Below are 19,839 nucleotides of genomic sequence, written 5' to 3'. Positions count from 1 at the left end.
TATAATCTTTAGGATAATACAATTAATGTGAAAACCAGTGGCCTGAATCAAATCAGCATTTGAGTCCAGTTGAACAAGAACAGCTATATAAGATAAATTATGCACAATACTGATCTAATTACCATGAGATATACTTTTTCTTAATAACTCAGTTTGGACTTGGTGTACTGTTTTACAACAGGCATGCATTCTGCATGCAAAGTGACCACTTAAGATGTGCACAGCAAGTGATACTTGTAATATTATTTTATTGGAATAAATGTATAGATACTACAATGGATAACAAATACATCTTAAATGTCTATGTGAATAATAAAGTGAGTTTCCCACAGTATTTGTTTTCCCTAACTGAAGGAGATGAAAATGTAGAAGTCAAATGTCTTCAGCTTATCAATGGGGAGGTCTAGAATTATTTGTAAAATTATTGCTGTTAGAGATGGGAAACAGATTCAGATCACCCTTCACAAACCAGAAGGTGTGTACAAACAGTTGTCCTTCTACCTTGGCTTCAAAGTCAGAGGACCTGTTTCCTACAACATCAATCTGTAAGTTAAGTACTACTTTATATTTCAGACTAATAAAACAGGTTTCATATTTGCCAAACATTTGTCAGTAATGAAGTTTGATTGTGTTAAAAATGTATTATGGTATACTGTATCAATTTTACTATTCAGTGTAATAGTTATATTTGAATTGTATGATTTAACTGCTCGACTAGCTCAACTGCTCAAATGTCACATCCAGGACAAAACTTTCCTTGAAATCCAGATTGGCTTCATAATAAGCCTCTTTTGTCTCTTTTTTGAGAGGGAGAAAGAGACATCACCACTTTAGTATGAGTTAAATCATGGTAAATAATTTAGACATTTGAGAACATTGTCAGAGGAATGTAGAAGATGTATAGGGAAGAGAGATAAAAAAAAAAGTTAAAATATATTATTTATAATGCTGGTGGTGATTCGGCAAGTTCAGAATAGTTTTAATTGTGTTTACCATTAATATTGTTTCAGTTAGGAGCTGCAGATCAGTTTGACGTAGTTTTGAGTGAACCAGTCTCTGCAAACCTTTTCTTTTCCCAAAGAAGAACAGAGGTAGCGTTTGCAAAGGTATTTTAGATACTTCCTCTAGTATGGACACAGTTTTCAAGGTTTGGAGGGTTTGCGATTCCTGGCAGCACTTCATCAGGCCAAAAGAGCAAAATGATCAAGAGGTAAAACTCTGGGCTTCTACTTTGTTCTTCACTCTTCTATTTTTTTTATTTTTTTATTTTTGTTCATTATCAGGTTGTTGTTTTTTTAAATTGCACTTCAATTTTGTTCATGTATACTGATGTCAGATTTTTGGAAATCAAGTTGACCCCCAAAATACTTATTTTTTCCCCCTCTCTCATTCAGAATGCCTTTCCCAGCCTGCATTCCCTGTATAAACTTTAACTTGTAGCACTCTACAACATCATTATAAAGGTTCATTTTTATTGATCCTTGGTCTTGAGAATACCAGGTAACATTCAAAGAAAGACAATATCTTTGTATCCCACACCTAGTAGCCCAAGACTGGTTGCCCACTGAAGCTAAGTAGGGTTGAGCCTGGTCAGTACCTGGATGGGAGACCTCCTTGGAGAACTAGGTTGCTGCTGGAAGAGGTGTTAATCAGGCCAGCAGGGGGTGTTCACCCTGAGGTCTGTGTGGGTCCTAATGCCCCAGTATAGTGATTGGGACACTGTGATGGGGACATTTTGTTTGAGATTTGTTTTTTGACTTATTAAGGATGCCAAATCATAAATGCCCTTGCAAATCTGGAGAGAACCAAAATAGCCCATTATTGAAATTAGTGTCGTCTTCTGACTTCAGCTGTTTGATCTTCAGCTGTAAAAGCGTTAATAGCCGACCGTGCAATGTCCAAAACTGGGTCTATGTTTGTGCAAGTTCTTTTTTTTTTTTTTTTGACTTGGTGATTTTTGTGAACTTGTCCCAAAGTGTCCCTAATATGGGATTTTTGGGGATCTCTTTTAAAGGCACACTATGCATTTTTGTTTTTCTCAAACAGCGACCCCTAGAGTCGCTGTGGAGTACTTGTATTTAACGTTACTGTTGTAGATACCACTCACGCAGAGCAGTCTCTGCACTCTTCCGACCACGCTTTCTTCGTTTTCTTCGTCGACTCTGCCATGATTTACGTCTGAAATGCATGCTAATGTCTTCCATAGAGGCTTCTTCATATGTTGTTGATGTATGTGACGTCGTGCTGTAAAGCAAGTCATGATTCTCGCAAGATTTGTCGGGGCGCCACCTCTCAAACTTGCATTGCTGGTTTTGCCAAAGTCTTGACCTTAATCCAATTGAAATGTAGTGGAAGGACCTGAAGCAAGTGGTTCATGTGAGGAAACCCACCAGCATCCCAGAGTTAAAGCTATTTTGTACTGAGGAATGGGATAAAGTTCCTCCAAGTCATTCTGCAGGCAGGACTGATCAGTAGTAACCAGAAATGATTAGTTGCAGTTATTGCTGCACAAGCAATAAAAACTTTTTTTTTGTTTACTTTAGGACTGGAAATCTGATGTTTTGGGTCATATTTATGCAGAAATATAGAAAATTTAAAGGGTTAACAACCTTTCAAGCACCACTGTATAGTTTATCAACTATAAAAAATATATATATTTTCTGTGAAAAGAATATAAAACGAGCACATACTCTTAATTTTGGAATTTCAAATGTTACTTATTCTTTATGTTGAACTGTTTGTAGCATTGCTCGTTTGTAAGTTGTTATATGAACAAATGCAGCATTATAAACATTTATTATAAAACAAATATGCTAGGTATGCGTTACAGTACTTCAATGTCATACTTATTTTGGAACATTTGTAGTTTTTCTTCACTTCAAAGAACAAAACAATAGTTTATTATATCAAAATCAACATTTTCTCAAGCATATCTGGGTCTAAAGCCATCATGTGCTGAAATTTTAGGGACTAAAAGTGTTTAGGGACAAAAACAGAATAATTTTAAAGCAATTCTGAAGTCCATAAATGTCCATAAAAGTCTATGGCTTTCTACAAATTAGCAGTTATTGTGCTTCTTGATCTCACTGGCTTTCATGAGCGCTTTAATGGCTCTTGCCCTCATTTCCAGCTCCAGTAATTCCAGCTGTTGAGCAGACGGCTGCTCTGTTGGAGCTGCCGGAGCATTTTCTATCGTGGCTGATTTATCCAGTGATTCTGTCCTCAAATCTTTGCTGGGTTCAGAGGACGTCAGAGCCAGAATTTCACTGACGCTTCTATCAATGTCCTGCTGAAGCTCCACTTTCGGCTCAGCTGACTGCATGAATGGGGTGGGAGGCAGAGGTTCATCTCTGAGCACTGATTCTTCAGCTTTGATGACTTTATGACCCTCAATGTCACTGTCGTCAATTTCTGCATTGATGCTGAGAACATCACTGTCTTCTCCAGAACCCGCACCTGAGATACACACAAATGCACACTTTCATTAAAGCCTGATTTTCACTCATTAAAACGTTCAGAAATAATAGTCTAAAATCTATAATAGGGCTGCACGATATTGGAAAAAACTGGCATTGCCATAGTTTGTTTTTCTGCTATATATATATATATATATATATATATATATATATATATATATATATATATATATGCTGTCACTGTTGTCACTTTAAGAGCTAATGCACTGATCCAATATAATTATACACATCTGTTTTCTTTCTCAATTGCTTATGTAAGCCATAAGCAACTGAGTCTATGAGGATACTTGATTTAATTTTGCATGCATTTGTCCGTTCAAGGACGAATAGACGATAAAGAGAACGGAATTCTGTGTTTGCGGTGCTGTGTGTGCACAGAAAACAGTTCTCTTTCGCGTCTTTGTGCGCTCAAACAGTTTAAAATCGCTTGAATGTTTAAACTGACAGGCCCTAAAACACATGCTAATGATAAACTTTCACTATGATGGTTAAACTTTGCAATTAATCCGAGAATCACATGCGTTTCGAATCATGCTGTCTGGTCCGTACGGATCACGTATCAACTACGACCCCTATACTGGACATTGCACATGCTGTGATGGGACCATTATGCACTGTTGGGTAGACAGTGCTGGGTAGTCACTGATTACAAGTAATCTGGATTGCATAATCACATTTCAAAAATTAAGTACTTGTAATTAGATTATATTACATTTTAAAATACTCAAAATCAGACTACAGTTACTTTTCTATTGATTACATGATTACGTTGTTCTCACAATGGCAGTAAATTATTCATAATTCATTGATTCTACTTTGTTATATTTTAATTTTTCCTTTCAATTAAACTCTACTGCTTATATACATTCAGGTCTTCCAGGTTTGTGGAATTGCAAACACAGACCAGTCACTAGTCATGTGCCTATCACTGAAAGCTGAGATCCACACAGCATTTGATCACTGCATTTGCAGATATTTTTTTAGTAAGTGTTTTATTTTTATTTTTTTATTTTAAAAAAAAAAAAAAAAAAAGAGATTTAATTCATTAACTTTTCATTAAACTCACGAACCCCCACAGTTCCATCATGAACTTCAGTCTGGGAGACCCTGATGTAATGTAATATTTAACACACTTCATTTGTTGATAAAGAATTGAATATATTGTCTTTCTCTTTGTATTTTTATATCAATATGGTACAAGATGATCCTATTCAAATGAATGTGATTAACAAATTAGGTCAAACGTAATCTAAAATGTAATCAAAACGTAGTCAGAATATATTACCTAAAATGAGTAATCTAGATTACATTACCAACTACAATTTTTGTCATGTAATTTGAAATCAGTAACTGACTACAATTTGTAAGTAATCTACCCAGCAACAGTCAATTACTGATTCCAAATTACATGACAAAAATTGTAATTAGTAACATGATCAATTACATTAAACATTTAATATAATCGGACTACTTTTGACCTAACTCGGTTATCACATTAATATGAAGAGGATAATGTTATACCATATTGATATAAAAATGGAAAGAGATATAAAATATATTCCATTTAGGGCTGTCACGATATCAGGTTTTTCACACCACAGACAAAATAATTCACGGTAAAGATACATCACAATATCTATAGAAAATACTGTCAAGTTCAAGAGAATAAAAATAAATATAAATAAAAAAAAAAAAAAAAAAAAACACAACAAAACAAAACTAATACCTTAAGGCTTAACCTGTTAACTTGCGTCCCCCATTTGGAACACAAATACAAGAAATGGCATTACCAAATTAAAATGCATAGTTCATGAAGCTTTTGGACTTCAAACATTGTAGACTCTTTAAAAAAAAAAAAAACTATTTTTGTCATATCCTCAGAATTAATTAAATCAATGATAAAATTCTGACATTTATGAAACACTTTAAGACCATGCTATGTGAATTCATTTAGAGACAAAAAATGCTAACAGGTTTTTTTTTTTTTTGCTTAGCAGTGTCAAAATACAATTTACGGGAATAACTTTCCCATATTGTACTCCAAAATAGCGTTATAGTGTCAGTCAAATGATTAAAATAACTTCCTTCTGTAAACTGGTGTGGCTTCTCATCACAGAATGAGGAATAATTTATCATATTTTATAGTATTCTATACAGTGATAAAGGCTATGTCGATTAGCATTGCATCATAAATATACTTTTACTCTTTATTATTTACTAGCTTTAATGTTTTGAAGCTATATTTGTTTATTTAAAATTCTTATCATGCAATTGTTTTAATTACATTTTTAATGTGTAATTATTTTAAAAAGTACTTATAATTACATATGTCTTGCTGGCTGGGGTCTGACGAGTCATTTTCTCTAAATCTAAAAAACTCCCATACTGGCAAGCTTACTTTTTTGGAGTATGGGTAGAGACTCTCCTCTGTCTTATTGGAAGACATGATTGTGCATGCTAGTAGTAGCTGCACGTGCTGCGTCTTATGCTTTACCGCCACCTATTGTATATATTTGTACATATTGTCAATTAATTGAAAAAAATATGTCAACCAGGTACTGGCGCTAGATTATTTACGTGTCCTATTATCATATGTGTACTACTCATTTCAAATATTACATGATATGGTTATTGCCAATACCAGTATATTGTCACACCCTTAATTAACATGATATCGATATTTCATGCTTTGAATATCATGGTTATCACCAATACCGGTATATCGGGACGCCCCTAAATCCATTCTTTGTTATCAACAACATAAAGTGCATATAAATATTACTTTACGACAGGAGTTCCCAGACTGGGGTTTGTGAAGGAACTGTGGGGGTTTGTGAGTTTAATGAAAAGCTATTAAATAAATCATAAAAACTTTAACAATGATAATAATAATAATAATTTTAAAATAAAACAAATCAAAAATAAAACTTACTAAAAAGATTTTTTTTTTTTTTTTACCTGCATGTCATGTGACCATTTACCAACATTAGAGAACCGTGAACTTAATTTTATTATGTATTATTATTGACTTCATTTTATTATTGACCTAACTTTAACAAAAAACCTCAAAGGGTACTTCAAGTAAATATCTCAGGTCAAAGAGGTACAGCTGACAAAAAAAGTTGGGGAATCCCTGCACTACATGTAAATATGAAATTAAATATGAAATATGAAAATAAGTTTGAAAGACAAAAGCCTTCCAACAATAGTAATACATGGTTAAATGACTGATAATATATTCAAAATGAGTCATATTTAAAATAATAGTTAATATGTTCATCAGGAATTAATTAGATATGCAATGTTTAGAAAACATTTCTTAAAAGTGAAATGATTCTGTAAATCCAGTGATCATGCTGTATTTGTCTCAGTTTTCAGTGATAGGCACATGACTAGTGGCTGGTCTGTGTGTGCAATTAAACAAAGCTGGAAACCTGAACATATATAAGTGAACATTTATATGTAGTAGGCTATCTTAAAAAGGAAAATGTAAAATATAAAAAAGTAGTAGGTAGAATCAATGAATTATTAATAATTTACTGCCATTGTGAGAATAACACGTAATCAATAAAAACATATCTGGGTCTGATTATACGATTATCTTAAAAACGTAATATAATCTAATTACAACTACTTACCGTAATTTTTTGAATCTGACCACGTAATGCAAATTACATGTAATCAGTTACTACCCAGCACTGCCATTGCAGATGCACACATTGCGATATCAATGTTAAAATAATACAAAGTGCACCCCTAATCTATAATAAATTATTTACCTTGTTTTTCTTCCGTTTCAGGATTTTCTCTCAGAGAGGAAGTGGAGTCCACATTACTGTCCTGCCTGTAAATATTAATGAACACATGATCAAAAGTTCAATAACAAGAACTTTTAAGAGTTCTAAATAATTCTAAGAGTTCTGACTTACTGACTGTCTGTTAAGTTATTCCCTTCAGGTGCTGCAGTGACTGATAACTCTTTACCTTTACAAACAAAAAATAATAATAAAGCCTTCATCACAAGAAAAAAATATCAGACTTATGGTGCATAAATATCAGTAATCACTGTCTCAGACAGAAATTACAAGCAGCATTGAGAATGACAATCGAATCAAAAGTGATGGTACGCTACAACATAAAAATACTGATGTACATTCACTAGTTATATGCATACAAATAATGTTTTCAAAACTATTAAAAACATATATGAACAAATATATAATAAGTTTAGTGGGACCAACTCGATTATAACATTTTCAATACTTAAGTGAGTCCATGGAGAAAAGTGACAGTCTGTCCATTAATCTTCAGCATGTTTGCCATTAAATATTTGTTTTGGAAACATGTTTTTATTTGAATTCCGCAACTTAAATGCAACATTGAAAGCCGTTTTGATTAAACCTTCAAGCAAATACATACAGAACTTAAGGGTCTTCGTTCCTGTCTAAATGGTTTTAAAATATGTCCTACAAACACACACGTTTGTTTCACTATATTAGTGAGGACATTGCCTAGACTTATATAAACTTTTGTGATATATAAAATCACAAACATTTTGGCCAAATTGTGCAGCCTGATAAACAAGCAAAGCAAACCTGGAGTTTTAAAAAATAAACAAAAAAGCATATTTTGAATAATATGGACATTGATCTGACTGCAGAGAAAATAACGGGTTATATAGCCTACATTTCTGTGTGGATAATGTACTCACCAAAAATAATGTTATCATATATCCGAACAATAAGTCATATACAACTAAAGATCTTAATAGTCGGGGAGCCAAAGTCTCAAAAATGGGTTGAACCTGACATGGTCTGCCATACTTTTTATTTGTGTTTTTTTCTGTTAACTTTGACCCCAAGAACCAATAATTGGATGGTCTGCTCTGCCGGAAATATCGCGAAAAAAAATTGTGCCCATTTTAGTGTATGCACCCTTTATTTTTTATCCTCAAATCCTCAGTGGGTTGGGTAGGCTGTCAAATGCATCCCAGATACACAGAAAACATGTGCTGAAACGTCCACTGAAAAAAATAACTCTTAAAACACATTTCTACATGATTTTGCATTAATTTATAATTAAAAAATATAAGGAAAAAAAATATGGCATTTTCTCACTTTTTTCCAATATTTCCATCTTTACTTCATTGGCAATCAACTATTCCCCGAAGTTATGACATCAGTCAATATGCCATTCTTTTCACCAAACAGTATACTCACTCCACAGAAAAAAAATCATAAAAATCCAACCAAAATCAATGGATCTGTGATGATTTCACTACTAGTTGATCAACAGGCTCAGAACCTCAATAGAATTTTAGGCTACTCTCAAAATTCTGAAAAACATGCTGGATATTTAACATCATGGCACACTTACGCACACACACATGATCTTAGTAATTTGAATGATTTTGTTTGGAACAACCAACCGGACTTCGAAGCTGCTCATCATTGTCTGTGGTAAGTGACAGTGACTTTAGTGAATACCGGTAGGTCTGCCCCAGCGTTTTGGGAAAAGAATGGTAATATGGATATTGTAATGGTAATTAACTGAAAGGACCACGCCAGTTTTCAAACAAGTTTATTTCTGATGATTCCTCATCCCAAACGTATCCCTGTAGCAGCAGCATTCATTCTCTACTAGTTTACTTAGCTAGCTTTAGCCATTTTAGCTAATTTCTGTGGCATCTTTAAACGGCCATAACTCCTCACAGGAATGGGGTAGACTTTTTTTTTTTTAAATGCCCAGAACAGTGTTAATTTTGTTGACACTAATGTTCGACATTATTTGTCAATGACATTTTTTTGTCATTCACATTGACGTGATTGTCAATGAACAATTAAAGTGTCAATAAATTTCCCTCATAGTTGTCATTTAAAGCTGGTTTTTATTTAGTTATCGTCTCATTTTCATCTGTGAATTGTTTTTATGTCACTGCAGTTAAATCTGTGTCTGTATTGTATGTTCAAACTTTAAAAATTGTTCATATTAACAGGTTAATTAATAGATGTTTTTTTCCGGGATTATATAATGGGTTTGGAAATTTTAGAGAAATTCTAAATTAATGCATTACAATTTAACTAAACCCATTCGATTTTAGATTTAGTCGACTAAAATCTTATTGTATTTCGTCGACTAAAACTAGACTAAAACTAAAACAATTCAGATGACTAAAATATGACTGTTGGGGAGGAATCCTTTGTGGCACACACAATGTTGTGCAAAGTACACAAATCGTAAAACTGTTGACCAGAATAGGAAAAAAGTTGAAAAGCCAGAAGGCACTTCATTTGAAGCAGAATTTAATCCTGAGCCAGACAGCAGCAGGCCTACTAAAAAAACACGGATGTCAATGCCACAGCCCATCAAAACACAAGGAGTGCTTCATTTGTGGAAGAGCACGCACGACCAGGGGGAATAGATCCCTCATTTTGATCGCCATTTAAGCAAACAAAACTTGAAAAAGCAAACAAACTTGAAGATGAAGAGATACTACACAAGATTTGTGGTCCTGATGGAAACAGGTGTACTGATATGATTGTTGAGGACCTCTGATACCACAAGGAATGCATGACCAACTACCTGACAAAGTGTCTTTGTTTACAGGAAAAGACTAGTACTGCCACCACTCCATATGATGCTGCACTGAACCAACTCATATCTCGGATAGATGAGCCCCTTTTCAAAGAGAATGCCATATTCTTTGTTACAGCTTTGAGGGATGAATTCCGTAAATACTTGGAAAGCCATGGAGTTCACAATGTTACCTCATATAGATGTTAGTCCTTGATTGCCCGCCTTAGAAGGCACTATGAAGTAGGTGGCAATAGTAAAATAATGGTTGTGCCACAGAAAGGATGTTCTAGCCTGATTTACTCAGCAGAAATGAATGTTGGCTGCATGCTCTCAAAGTTGAAGGAACTTAAGGAGAAAACTGAAGAGGCAGAGTATGAAGAAGAAAGTGATGATGAGTTGACACCAGATGACACCATAGTCTCTTCCTACAACACTGCAAAGAGAATACAGAAGGAGCTCCAGGACCAACGTAAGCAGGCCCTGAAGGAAGCAAGAGAAGCCAGAACAGCTCAAGCCAGTGGAAGTCACCAGATGCCTGGAAGTATGACTGAAGACCCATCACTGCAGCTAGAGGTATCATACATGGAGGCATCCCGAAGAGTGAGCTCTAACCTGTATAACCACCTGGCATGGATGATAACAGATGCATCTCCAGAGTTAGGTGAGGACGGCTGGGTGAAAGTCAGTCCTAAGCAGCAAGAACAAGTTCTCAACCTTGCCTAGGATGACCCCACATCAACGGTTAGCTTACCTCTACTGAAAACTCGCCAAACAGCCCTGGAATCTTCTCAGCCTTTTCAAACCAAGGAAAGCCACCTCAGTCTAAAAGATTGTCAAAAGAGTTGCTCCCTGGCTGGAGTTGAAACAGAGCCTAAGCTTCCTGTGTGTCTAGCAGAACCTCTTGACCACCTGAGCATCCTCTGGCATTTAGTGCATAGCTGCCCTACTGTACTATTGGAGGACCTGAAACCAAGTTGCGCTGCTCCAACACGAGTTCATTCCAAGCATTTCTCATCCCATATACCATCCCTGCAACTGTGATCAGCTATGGTCCCTTCTTCCCAAAGTCACCAACAAACCCAGATGTGGTTGAACAGTCTGTTCAGTACTGCATGGATGTGTCGAGAAAACATAGTCAAGAGGATGCCATCATCACATGTGACCAAGCAATCTATGAGGTGGTTCTGAGTCTGCAAAAGAAGAACAAAGAGAAGTATGCCAAACTTATCTTGCGCATGGGTGGCTTCCATATTGCTCAGAATTTCCTTGGAGTCATTGGGCATTTAATGCAGTCCACTGGAATCGAAGACATCATGGTCGAAGCTGATGTCTGTCTCCGTGGAACAGCAAACAAAATCATCAGTGGGAAAGACTACTATGCAATGCTGCATGCCCACACTATGGTGTATGCAGCCATGTTTGCCCTACACTGGGAAGCATTTGCCAGACCTGGAGTACGTGTGTGCTTAGCAACAATGTCCAGCTACTCCTAGATGCCCTGTCAGAAGAGGATGTAGAGAAGGCAATTTCTGCGTGTGCTGATGCAACTGACCAACTGAAAAAGCAGACATGTTTGATGGCTGAGTTTGATGAAGCACATACCTCACCTACCACAAAGCTATGGCTAATGTACATGGATATGGTGATGTGGTAGACGGTTCATCCATGCTGAGCGTGCAGGTCTGTGGGAGGAACACCTGGCTGAAGTGGAAAAGATGTTACCATACCTTGTAGCTGCTGGCCACTACAAGTACGTATCCTGCCTGCCCCACTACCTAGAAGCTATGAGAAGCTTGTCTACACTGACTCCAAACATCTATAGGGAATTCAAGGATGGGAAGTTCACTGTACGTCAAACAGAAGGACGGTTCAATGGTGTCTGGACAGACATGGCACTTGAAAAAACCTACAACCGTGATGCCAAGACAAAACTCTTCACTGGCATCAGTCAGCAGCCAGCGGCCATGGAGAAATATTTGAAAGCTCTTCCAGTTCTGACAGCTGTGTCAGAGCAGACAAAGGCTATGGCACACCTGGATGCGGATGACACTAAACACCACGAGGACAAGGACAGCCAAGGTGCAAAGAAGGAATGAGGTGTAAGGAAAATAACAGATGTCATCAACAATCAGATGATCAATCCTTTCACATATGAAGAACAGGAGCTGATCAACATTTCAACAGGCCACAAAGCCACATCTGCTGACTTGATCTGCGCTCGTGAAAAAGGACTGGAGGCACTGGCTGCAGAAAGAAGAACAGACAGTTAGAAAGTAGCCCAAATTAAACTTTCAAACTTCGCAGCAAAGCCAAAGAAGTCAATGTCCATGGAATTCAAAGCCAAAAAGGTCTATGAGGAGGAGAGTGCAGTTGTCCGGAACCTGTACTTTGTTCAGGACTTAGAGGAAGACAGAAAGGTGGAAGTGTTTGGCCATGAATGGACAAGTTGCCCAGCCTCCCTGTTTGAGCCAGATCCGTCCCTTGACCAAAGTCACGCAATGCGTAAAGAAAACAAGGCAGACTACCTGGCTGCAATCAAGACAGCCCTTGGCAGCTCATGGGGGGAAGTGGACAAACTACCGCCATCTGACAAGCCTGTTGTAATGGTAGTAGATGCCATGGCGTTCATTCAACGTTACCAACATCTTGGGAGCAGCACCTTCCATGAATTGCAAGGAAAGTACCTGAGGCAGCTCCTTGGAATCCTCCCAGACAAGTGTGACTGCATCCATTTTGTTGGTGATATGATGTCTCCCCTGCTGAAAGTCTGAAAGGTGAGGAACGAGAGAAGAGGATGAAGACCTGCCTCAGCAAAATGAAGGAGTACAAGCCACATGATACTCTCCATATACCTGAATGGAAAGGCTTCATTCACAATCCACTGAATAAAGCTAATCTGTTGAACTACATGGTGGAAGCATGGGCAGCTCAGAACAAGTCACTTCCTGCAGGATGCACACTTATTCTTGGTGGAATCTTTTGTGATCCTGGTCACACTGTCCTCTTGTCAGTGGATTGTCAGGTTGAGCTTCCAGAACTTTCCTGTGAGAAACATGAGGCGGCAGATACCAGAATGTTTGCTCACATTGCATACTCAGTACAAATTCTGCACCACAAACGGGCTGTAGTGGTTGCAACTGACACAGATGTGATCATGATGTGCATGTACTACATCACACACATGGATGGGCTGCAGGAGCTGTGGGTGAAGACGATGGATATCTTCCTACCTGTTCATGCCATCACAGAAGCTCTGGCGGGGAAGTATGATGTTGCAGCTTCAGATCTTACATCCCTTCTCCTCAGCACCTACATACTTAACGGATGTGACACAGTGAGCTATCTGTACAGAAGAGGAAAAAGGCGGGCCTACACAACTGCTATTAAACACCTGACAGACCTTCTGCCACTGTGCAGGTACGGTGACCCTGAGGAAAGCCTGAATGTTCAGGAAGAGGTTATAACAGCAGCACGGCGATACATGGTGTCACTCTATGGCAGGAGTGACTTTGGTGGTACTCTAGATGCACTGCGAGCCCATCTCTTTGTGAGCTTCAAAGGAGACATGCGTTGCCTTCCACCAACTGAAGATGCCTTCCTATTACACCTTCGGTGAGATGCGCCGAGGGGTGCATTTTTTAACGTGCTTCTATGTAACCCACCCTGCTGTCTCCTCAGGTGGTGAGGGTGAAGGTCTGTCCCCAGAGCAGTAAATGCAGTGTGCCACCCTCCTGATTATCCCACCTCACAGGGACCTGCACCTAGTTAATTAAGTTATGTTAAATTATTTTGTTCCGTTAAAGTTGTAATAGTTGTCATCTGAGGCAATAAAATAATGAAAGTCATTTTGCTGTATTATATTTCTTGTGTGACATTTCCATTGGGAGAACAGGGTTATGTTGAAATTAAAAAGATGCCTAGGCCATGATGCTTAATAATGTGGACATTAAAAAAACATGTTAAATATCCAGTATGTCTTTCGGAATTTTGAGAGTAGCCTAAAAATCTATTACGGTTCTGAGCCTGTTGATCAACTAGTGAAATCATCACAGATCCATTGATTTTGGTTGGATTTTTTTTTTTCTGTGGAATGAGTATACTGTTTGGTGAAAAGAATGACATATTGACTGATGTTATAACTTGGAGGAAAAGTTGATTGCCAATGAAGTAAAGATGAAAATATTGGAAAAAAGTGAGAAAACGCCAATTTTTTTTTTTGCATTAAATTGATGCAAAATCATGTAGAACTGTGTTTTAAGAGTTAGTTTTTCAGTGGATGTTTCAGCACATGTGTTCTGTGTATCTGGAATGCATTTATTGACAGCCTACCCAACCCACTGAGGATTTGAGGAAAAAAATAATTTTTCACATTTTTCTGATAAAAAATAAAGGGTACATACACTAAAATGGCAACAATTTTTTTTTCGATATTTCCGGCAGAGCAGACCATCCAATTATTGGTTCTTAGGGTCAAAGTTAACAGAAAAAACACAAATAAAAAGTATGGCAGACCACGTCAGGTTCAACCCATTTTATTGAGCTTTTGAGACTTTGGCCTCCCAACTATAAGAACTGTATCAGCAGGAAAAAGACAGCGTTTATTAATCTTAGTTAATATTAATTTCAACATTTACTAATACATTATTAAAATCAAAGGTTGTATCTGTTAACATTAGTTAATGCACTGTGAACTAACATGAACAAACAATGAACAACAGTATTTCTATATTAACTAATAAATACTGTTACAAATGTATTGCTCATTGTTAGTTCATGTTAGTTAATACATTTACTAATGTTAAATAATGAACCTTATTGTAAAGCGTTACTGCTTATAAAGCATGCTCAACTAAATATTCAGAGGGCCATGAAAGTTTTGTTGAACTGATCAAAAATGCTGGCTTTGACTGGTAACTTTTTTTTTTAAAACGCTGGCAGGGAAAGAGTTAAAATAATATGGCAAGAAATACCAGTATGCAATATCAAACAGCATGACAAGCATTTATGAGATGACACCGGAAGCCAGACACTTTCAATTTACAAATGACCACACTCAATTACGCTATTCCAATTTTCTCCAAGTTGTGCTACACAAAGCAAATGATGACATGATAAATAAGGCAACCTGTGTTAAAACCATAGACTGTAAAACAATATGGACGTAGTGTTCGTGACGTCACCCGTAGGTTTCTAAAGAGCATTTTTGAAGCCAAAAGTGGGCGGAGCCGGCCGTCGGGTAATAGAAAAAGGGGAAAAAGCCGGGATGTGCATTTATTGCATGGACGGAGAAAGCACTGACACCTGGAGGGATTTCATCTGACGGTACTTTATTTAACACTAAAAAGTTAAATAAGCATACATCTGTTCCGTGAGATCAACGGTACCGCAGAACGAGCGTAGCCTCTATAGAAGTTTTTAAATCTGAAAAATCAACGAAATTGTCAGACATCCATTAGTGCATTTTCACAGAGGAAAACAACTGAAAAACAGCGCTGGTTGCTCCCTCAATAGTCGACAACAATGGAATCCAACGGCGTGGGCGAAGGTATAATGCGTTCAGCAGCTGGAATTAGCTGAGGTGACGTGACGGCTAACAGACAGCAGACAAACTCAAGTAGTGACAGCAGAGGCAATCCACCTGTCACTCAAGAGGACACGCCCTTAATTATGCAGAACTTTAAGGCTTAATATAATTTAAATGGATGAGTTATAAAACAATTAACCCCCCTCACAGTTGTCATGAAGGGCAAAATTAGTTATATAGACCAAAACCACTTTTTGCACCAGGCTGTAAACATTTTTTTTTCTGCTGGAAAGTTTGGCATTTTAACATGGGGGAGATACAGATTTGACTCCCTTTTGCATCCAGCCTCAAGCGGCCAGTCGATGAATTGCAGTCACTTCCGTGTTGGTTTCAAGAGAGAGACAGGGAGGCTGCCGCTCGGTTAAAACACAACAAACATGACAAGAGAATGATCAATGTTTGGTTTGTGTGTTCAGACACAGGTCAAAATTCACACATCGTGAAGATGAATCGGATATTTACCCTCCAAAATCTCCAGCAGATGAATCTCAGAGAGTTCCTGCAGCTGATCCCAGCACAGTTTCTTAATCTCATTAAAAGAACAGTCCTGCAGGAAACAACAAGGTGTTTATTATAACAGCCTATACAATTTAGTTATTTTTATGTTTTACTTTCACCCACTCATTTTCCAAAGCAAACTTAAATGTTTAATTGTAAATGCTTAAAAACATAACTCTAAAAACTGATTTTGTCTACCTGACAATGGTTTTGTTACCATGATTAGTGTTGTCTTTGGTTAAGTAACTAATCAAAATTTGACTGTTCCAGACAGTGTGACAAACAATTTCAGCTATTTGAGCTGTCAAAGGAATAGTACGAAGTAAAGTGAATGGCCTGCTTTTTAAAAATGATCTGGTTCCAAACTACGAAACTAGAAAAAAATATGTAGCGCTCCAAACAGGAAAAAAGTCCTGGTACTGCAGGTCCTTGTACTACAGGTGCGTAGAGCCAATGATATATTGAAGAATGAACAAAAAGGGTGGCTAACCGTACACTGACCCACTCAAGACTGGAAAAGTCTACAAAAACATTTTTTATTTTATAAATTGCATTGTGCAAAAAGTGCAAAGTGCACGTGAGTTAAAAACAAATAGACACCAGCATAAAAAAAAAGTTTTGTAGACTTTTCCAGTCTTGAGTGGATCAGTGTGCGGTTAGCCACTCTTTTTGTTAATTCCTGGTTCCAAACTACGCCATTAAACAATTCACATTTAATGTGGCCATATAAAATTGTGATGGATTAAATGACACGACACCTGTATCATACATATTACAATTTTTTTTTATGACAAATTGGGCTGATATCAGTCTCATAATATTGTCTATGGTCTTTGTATCGACACATTCTGACACACCTGGTTCTGACACTATATTCTTTGCCAACTCCACCAAAACAAACACATACAGGCTCATCTGATCAGAGATGTAATGATGCATTATGAATGTCAGCAAAATAAAGATACCTTAAGTTCATCCGGCAGCATCTTTTTGAGTTTATTTTCTCCCAGCACATGAAAACACTGTTCCAGCATCTCCTTGCGGTCCTGTATGTAGGCACTGATGGGTTTGAATGCCTTATTCAGGTCCAGTCCACCCTCCTCCAGATCACTAGTCTCACGAGGAACCTCGGGCTCCTTCTTCTCCTTTCTGGGCTCCTTTCATATTTAACAGAAAATTATTAAACCGTACAAAATTAATACTTTATAAGAAACAAATTAAAGAAAGCAACAGTGGTCATTAATATAATATGACTTTCTTGTCATGTGAATTTAAATAAAAAAGAAAGAAAGAAAGAAAGAAAGAAAGAAAGAAAGAAAGAAAGAAAGAAAGAAAGAAAGAATCTGCGTGAGATGTTTTACTTAGAGACTAAGGATGACGTGGGTTTTAAATAAAATACATACAATTGACCTCTAGTCATGTCACAACAGGCTTTCATTAGTGAAACTAAAGACACGCAGTGGTGAAAAGGCGTGGACAGGGTTATTTTGCGGCTGACCTTAATGCATTATGCATTTGTAGGACTCAGGAGTTTACCTTTCAGACACAAAATGTATGGGAGAGTATTTAAAAGTATCACGCAAGGTGATTTACTAAGGTTTGCTCAAGTCAATTTACTGGTATTTGCTCCACTATTTAACGCCCCAAAAAAGGTCTTAAACCAGGCGGTAATTTGCGCTGCTTTTGGCATTTGCGTTGGTCATTATGGAAATGATCCGGCTGCATTTGTGTTCTTCAATTTGCGCGTCAGTAGATCACGCACAGAACTTTCCACTCCCATCGGCGCTTTTTTTTGTTTTTTAATTGCTCTCACGCTAATTTGCCCTGTTTATTAAATTTGGCCCTATGTGTTAGCTACATGAACTGAAGGAAACTTTACCCGTAACGCCAAGTAGCCTATTAAACCGTAACCAGTCTCTCTTTCTCACCACCATGCTGGATTCAATATTCCTCCTCTTCAGCTCGCCTTCATTGTGCTCTCGATCAGAATATCCCCGTTTCTTTTCTTTTTCTCTTTTCTTTCCCTCCTGCATCTTCCCATTGCTGATGGAGCGCCGTCGCATAACAATGACGTCAACAAAAACCATAGTCCAATCAGAGAAACCGAAACAAGCACGCTTCAACTGGCAGAAATAAAAGCCAAATTTACTCAACAGGGTAGCCTACACGCAGACGCGAGCGTGCACACACACACACACATATATGTTTGTGTGTGTATAATATATGTGTGTAGTTGTGGTCAGAATTAAAGGCACCCCTGGTAAATATGATCAAAGATGGCTGTAAAAAAAATAAATCTGCATTGTTTATCCTTTTGATCTTTCAATAAAAAAAAAATATGCACAAATCTAACCTTTCATTGAAGTAAAATAAATGTTTTTCTCCAAAACACGTTGGCCACAATTATTGCCACCCTTTTATTAAATACTTTTTGCAATCTCCTTTTGCCAAGATAACAGCTCTGAGTTTTCTCCTATAATGCCTGATGAGTTTGGAGAATAACTGACAAGAGATCAGAGACCATTTCTCCATACAGAATCTCTCCAGATCCTTCAGTTTCCCAGATCCATGTTGGCGCTTCTCTTCAGTTCACTCCACTCATCAGGTCAGGGAACTGGGACGGTCATAGCAGAAGCTTCATTTTGTGCTCCGTGACACATTTTTGTGTTGATTTTGATGTTTGTTGTCCTGATGGAAGATCCAACCACAGCCCATTATAAGATTTCTAGCTGAAGCCGTTAGGTTTTGATTTTTTATCTGTTGATATTTGTCAACAGATTGATCTGGGTCTAGCTTGTGAGGCAGCAACAGATGCACTTTCTGAGCTGCTAGGATTCTATTCAGGGGGTTGACTAATTTTGAGAATGCAGACGTCATTAAAAATGACATTTTCAGTTGAATTTGGGGAAAACCACTCTCAACATTTGTTGTGTTGAGCTATTTCAATTACTTTTGTTTGATTTGTTCATTGCAAACAGCTGAAAGTCTGTAAATTTTGCCAATAAACCTGATTTGCAACGGGGTTGAATAATTTTGATTACAACAATCAATTCATTCTGTTATATCTTTCACAACATAGTTGAGAATCTTCTTTTTACAAAGTTTGGTTAAAAAAACATCCTGAAACCAAAATTGGTAAATTAACCCTTTCACGCATAGTGGTCACTACAGTGGACAGCTATTAAAAATGCATTTTCTTGAATTTGCACAGGTTTTTATGGCAAAGTTGCACATCAATCTCTTCATTGGACCCTTGTGCATCATCCTATAAATTGCAATCAAGTGGCAAGCCTTTGTGTTTCGATTTTTTCCCCCTCCAAACCAAGATGGCCAAGGGTCAGTCAGACATGCCAAGTTGCTCCGGAATATCCACCCATTCCTTCTAATCTAGGAGACTCTTGTAGGTAAAAAAAATATTGCAGCATCAAGCAATATCTAATGAGTCATATCACAGTAAAATTTTCCAAGTTTTGATTTTAGATTGAGAGAAAACTCTGATTAATCACATGTCCACTGTAGTGGACGTCATGCATCAACTGCTATATTTCAGCTACAATTCATAATTATAATGTGAATATTGTTTTTGAAATTTAAAACTTAAAAACTTAATCTGCAGTGACTTTTTTTACTGTAAATAAATGTACTTGTATTATTAGAAAGTAATTTTCATTGACATTGAAAAAAGTCATGTGATTACATATGTAT

General features: G+C 37.1%; 1 protein-coding gene across 1 annotated transcript; it reads right to left on the bottom strand.

Annotated features, from left to right (window-relative positions):
* Positions 1–2,779: 2,779 nt before the first annotated feature.
* Positions 2,780–18,233, bottom strand: caap1 (caspase activity and apoptosis inhibitor 1). Its single transcript, XM_084109814.1, has 6 exons — positions 18,063–18,233; positions 17,100–17,291; positions 16,099–16,183; positions 7,406–7,460; positions 7,256–7,320; positions 2,780–3,456 (listed from the first exon to the last, which is right to left on the bottom strand). Exons 1-6 carry the CDS (start codon positions 18,219–18,221, stop codon positions 3,059–3,061), a joined length of 954 nt encoding a protein of 317 aa, XP_083965940.1. The 5' UTR covers positions 18,222–18,233; the 3' UTR covers positions 2,780–3,058.
* Positions 18,234–19,839: the final 1,606 nt, after the last annotated feature.

This window comes from Abramis brama, assembly GCF_963993115.1.
Source record: "Abramis brama genome assembly, chromosome: 3".
In the NCBI taxonomy this organism is placed as follows: domain Eukaryota; kingdom Metazoa; phylum Chordata; class Actinopteri; order Cypriniformes; family Leuciscidae; genus Abramis; species Abramis brama.
The sequence above is the reverse complement of the archived record's forward strand: the minus strand, read 5'-3'. Positions and strand labels throughout refer to the sequence as shown.

Bases quoted from the DNA above. Each gene is read 5' to 3' on its own strand.
- caap1 (XM_084109814.1), bottom strand. From the start codon at position 18,221: ATGGTTTTTGTTGACGTCATTGTTATGCGACGGCGCTCCATCAGCAAT. The intron at 16,184-17,099 runs GTATCTTTATTT...TGTTTCCTGCAG, and splicing joins TGCTGCCGGATGAACTTAAG to GACTGTTCTTTTAATGAGAT. The intron at 3,457-7,255 runs GTAAATAATTTA...TGTGTATCTCAG, and splicing joins TGAAACGGAAGAAAAACAAG to GTGCGGGTTCTGGAGAAGAC.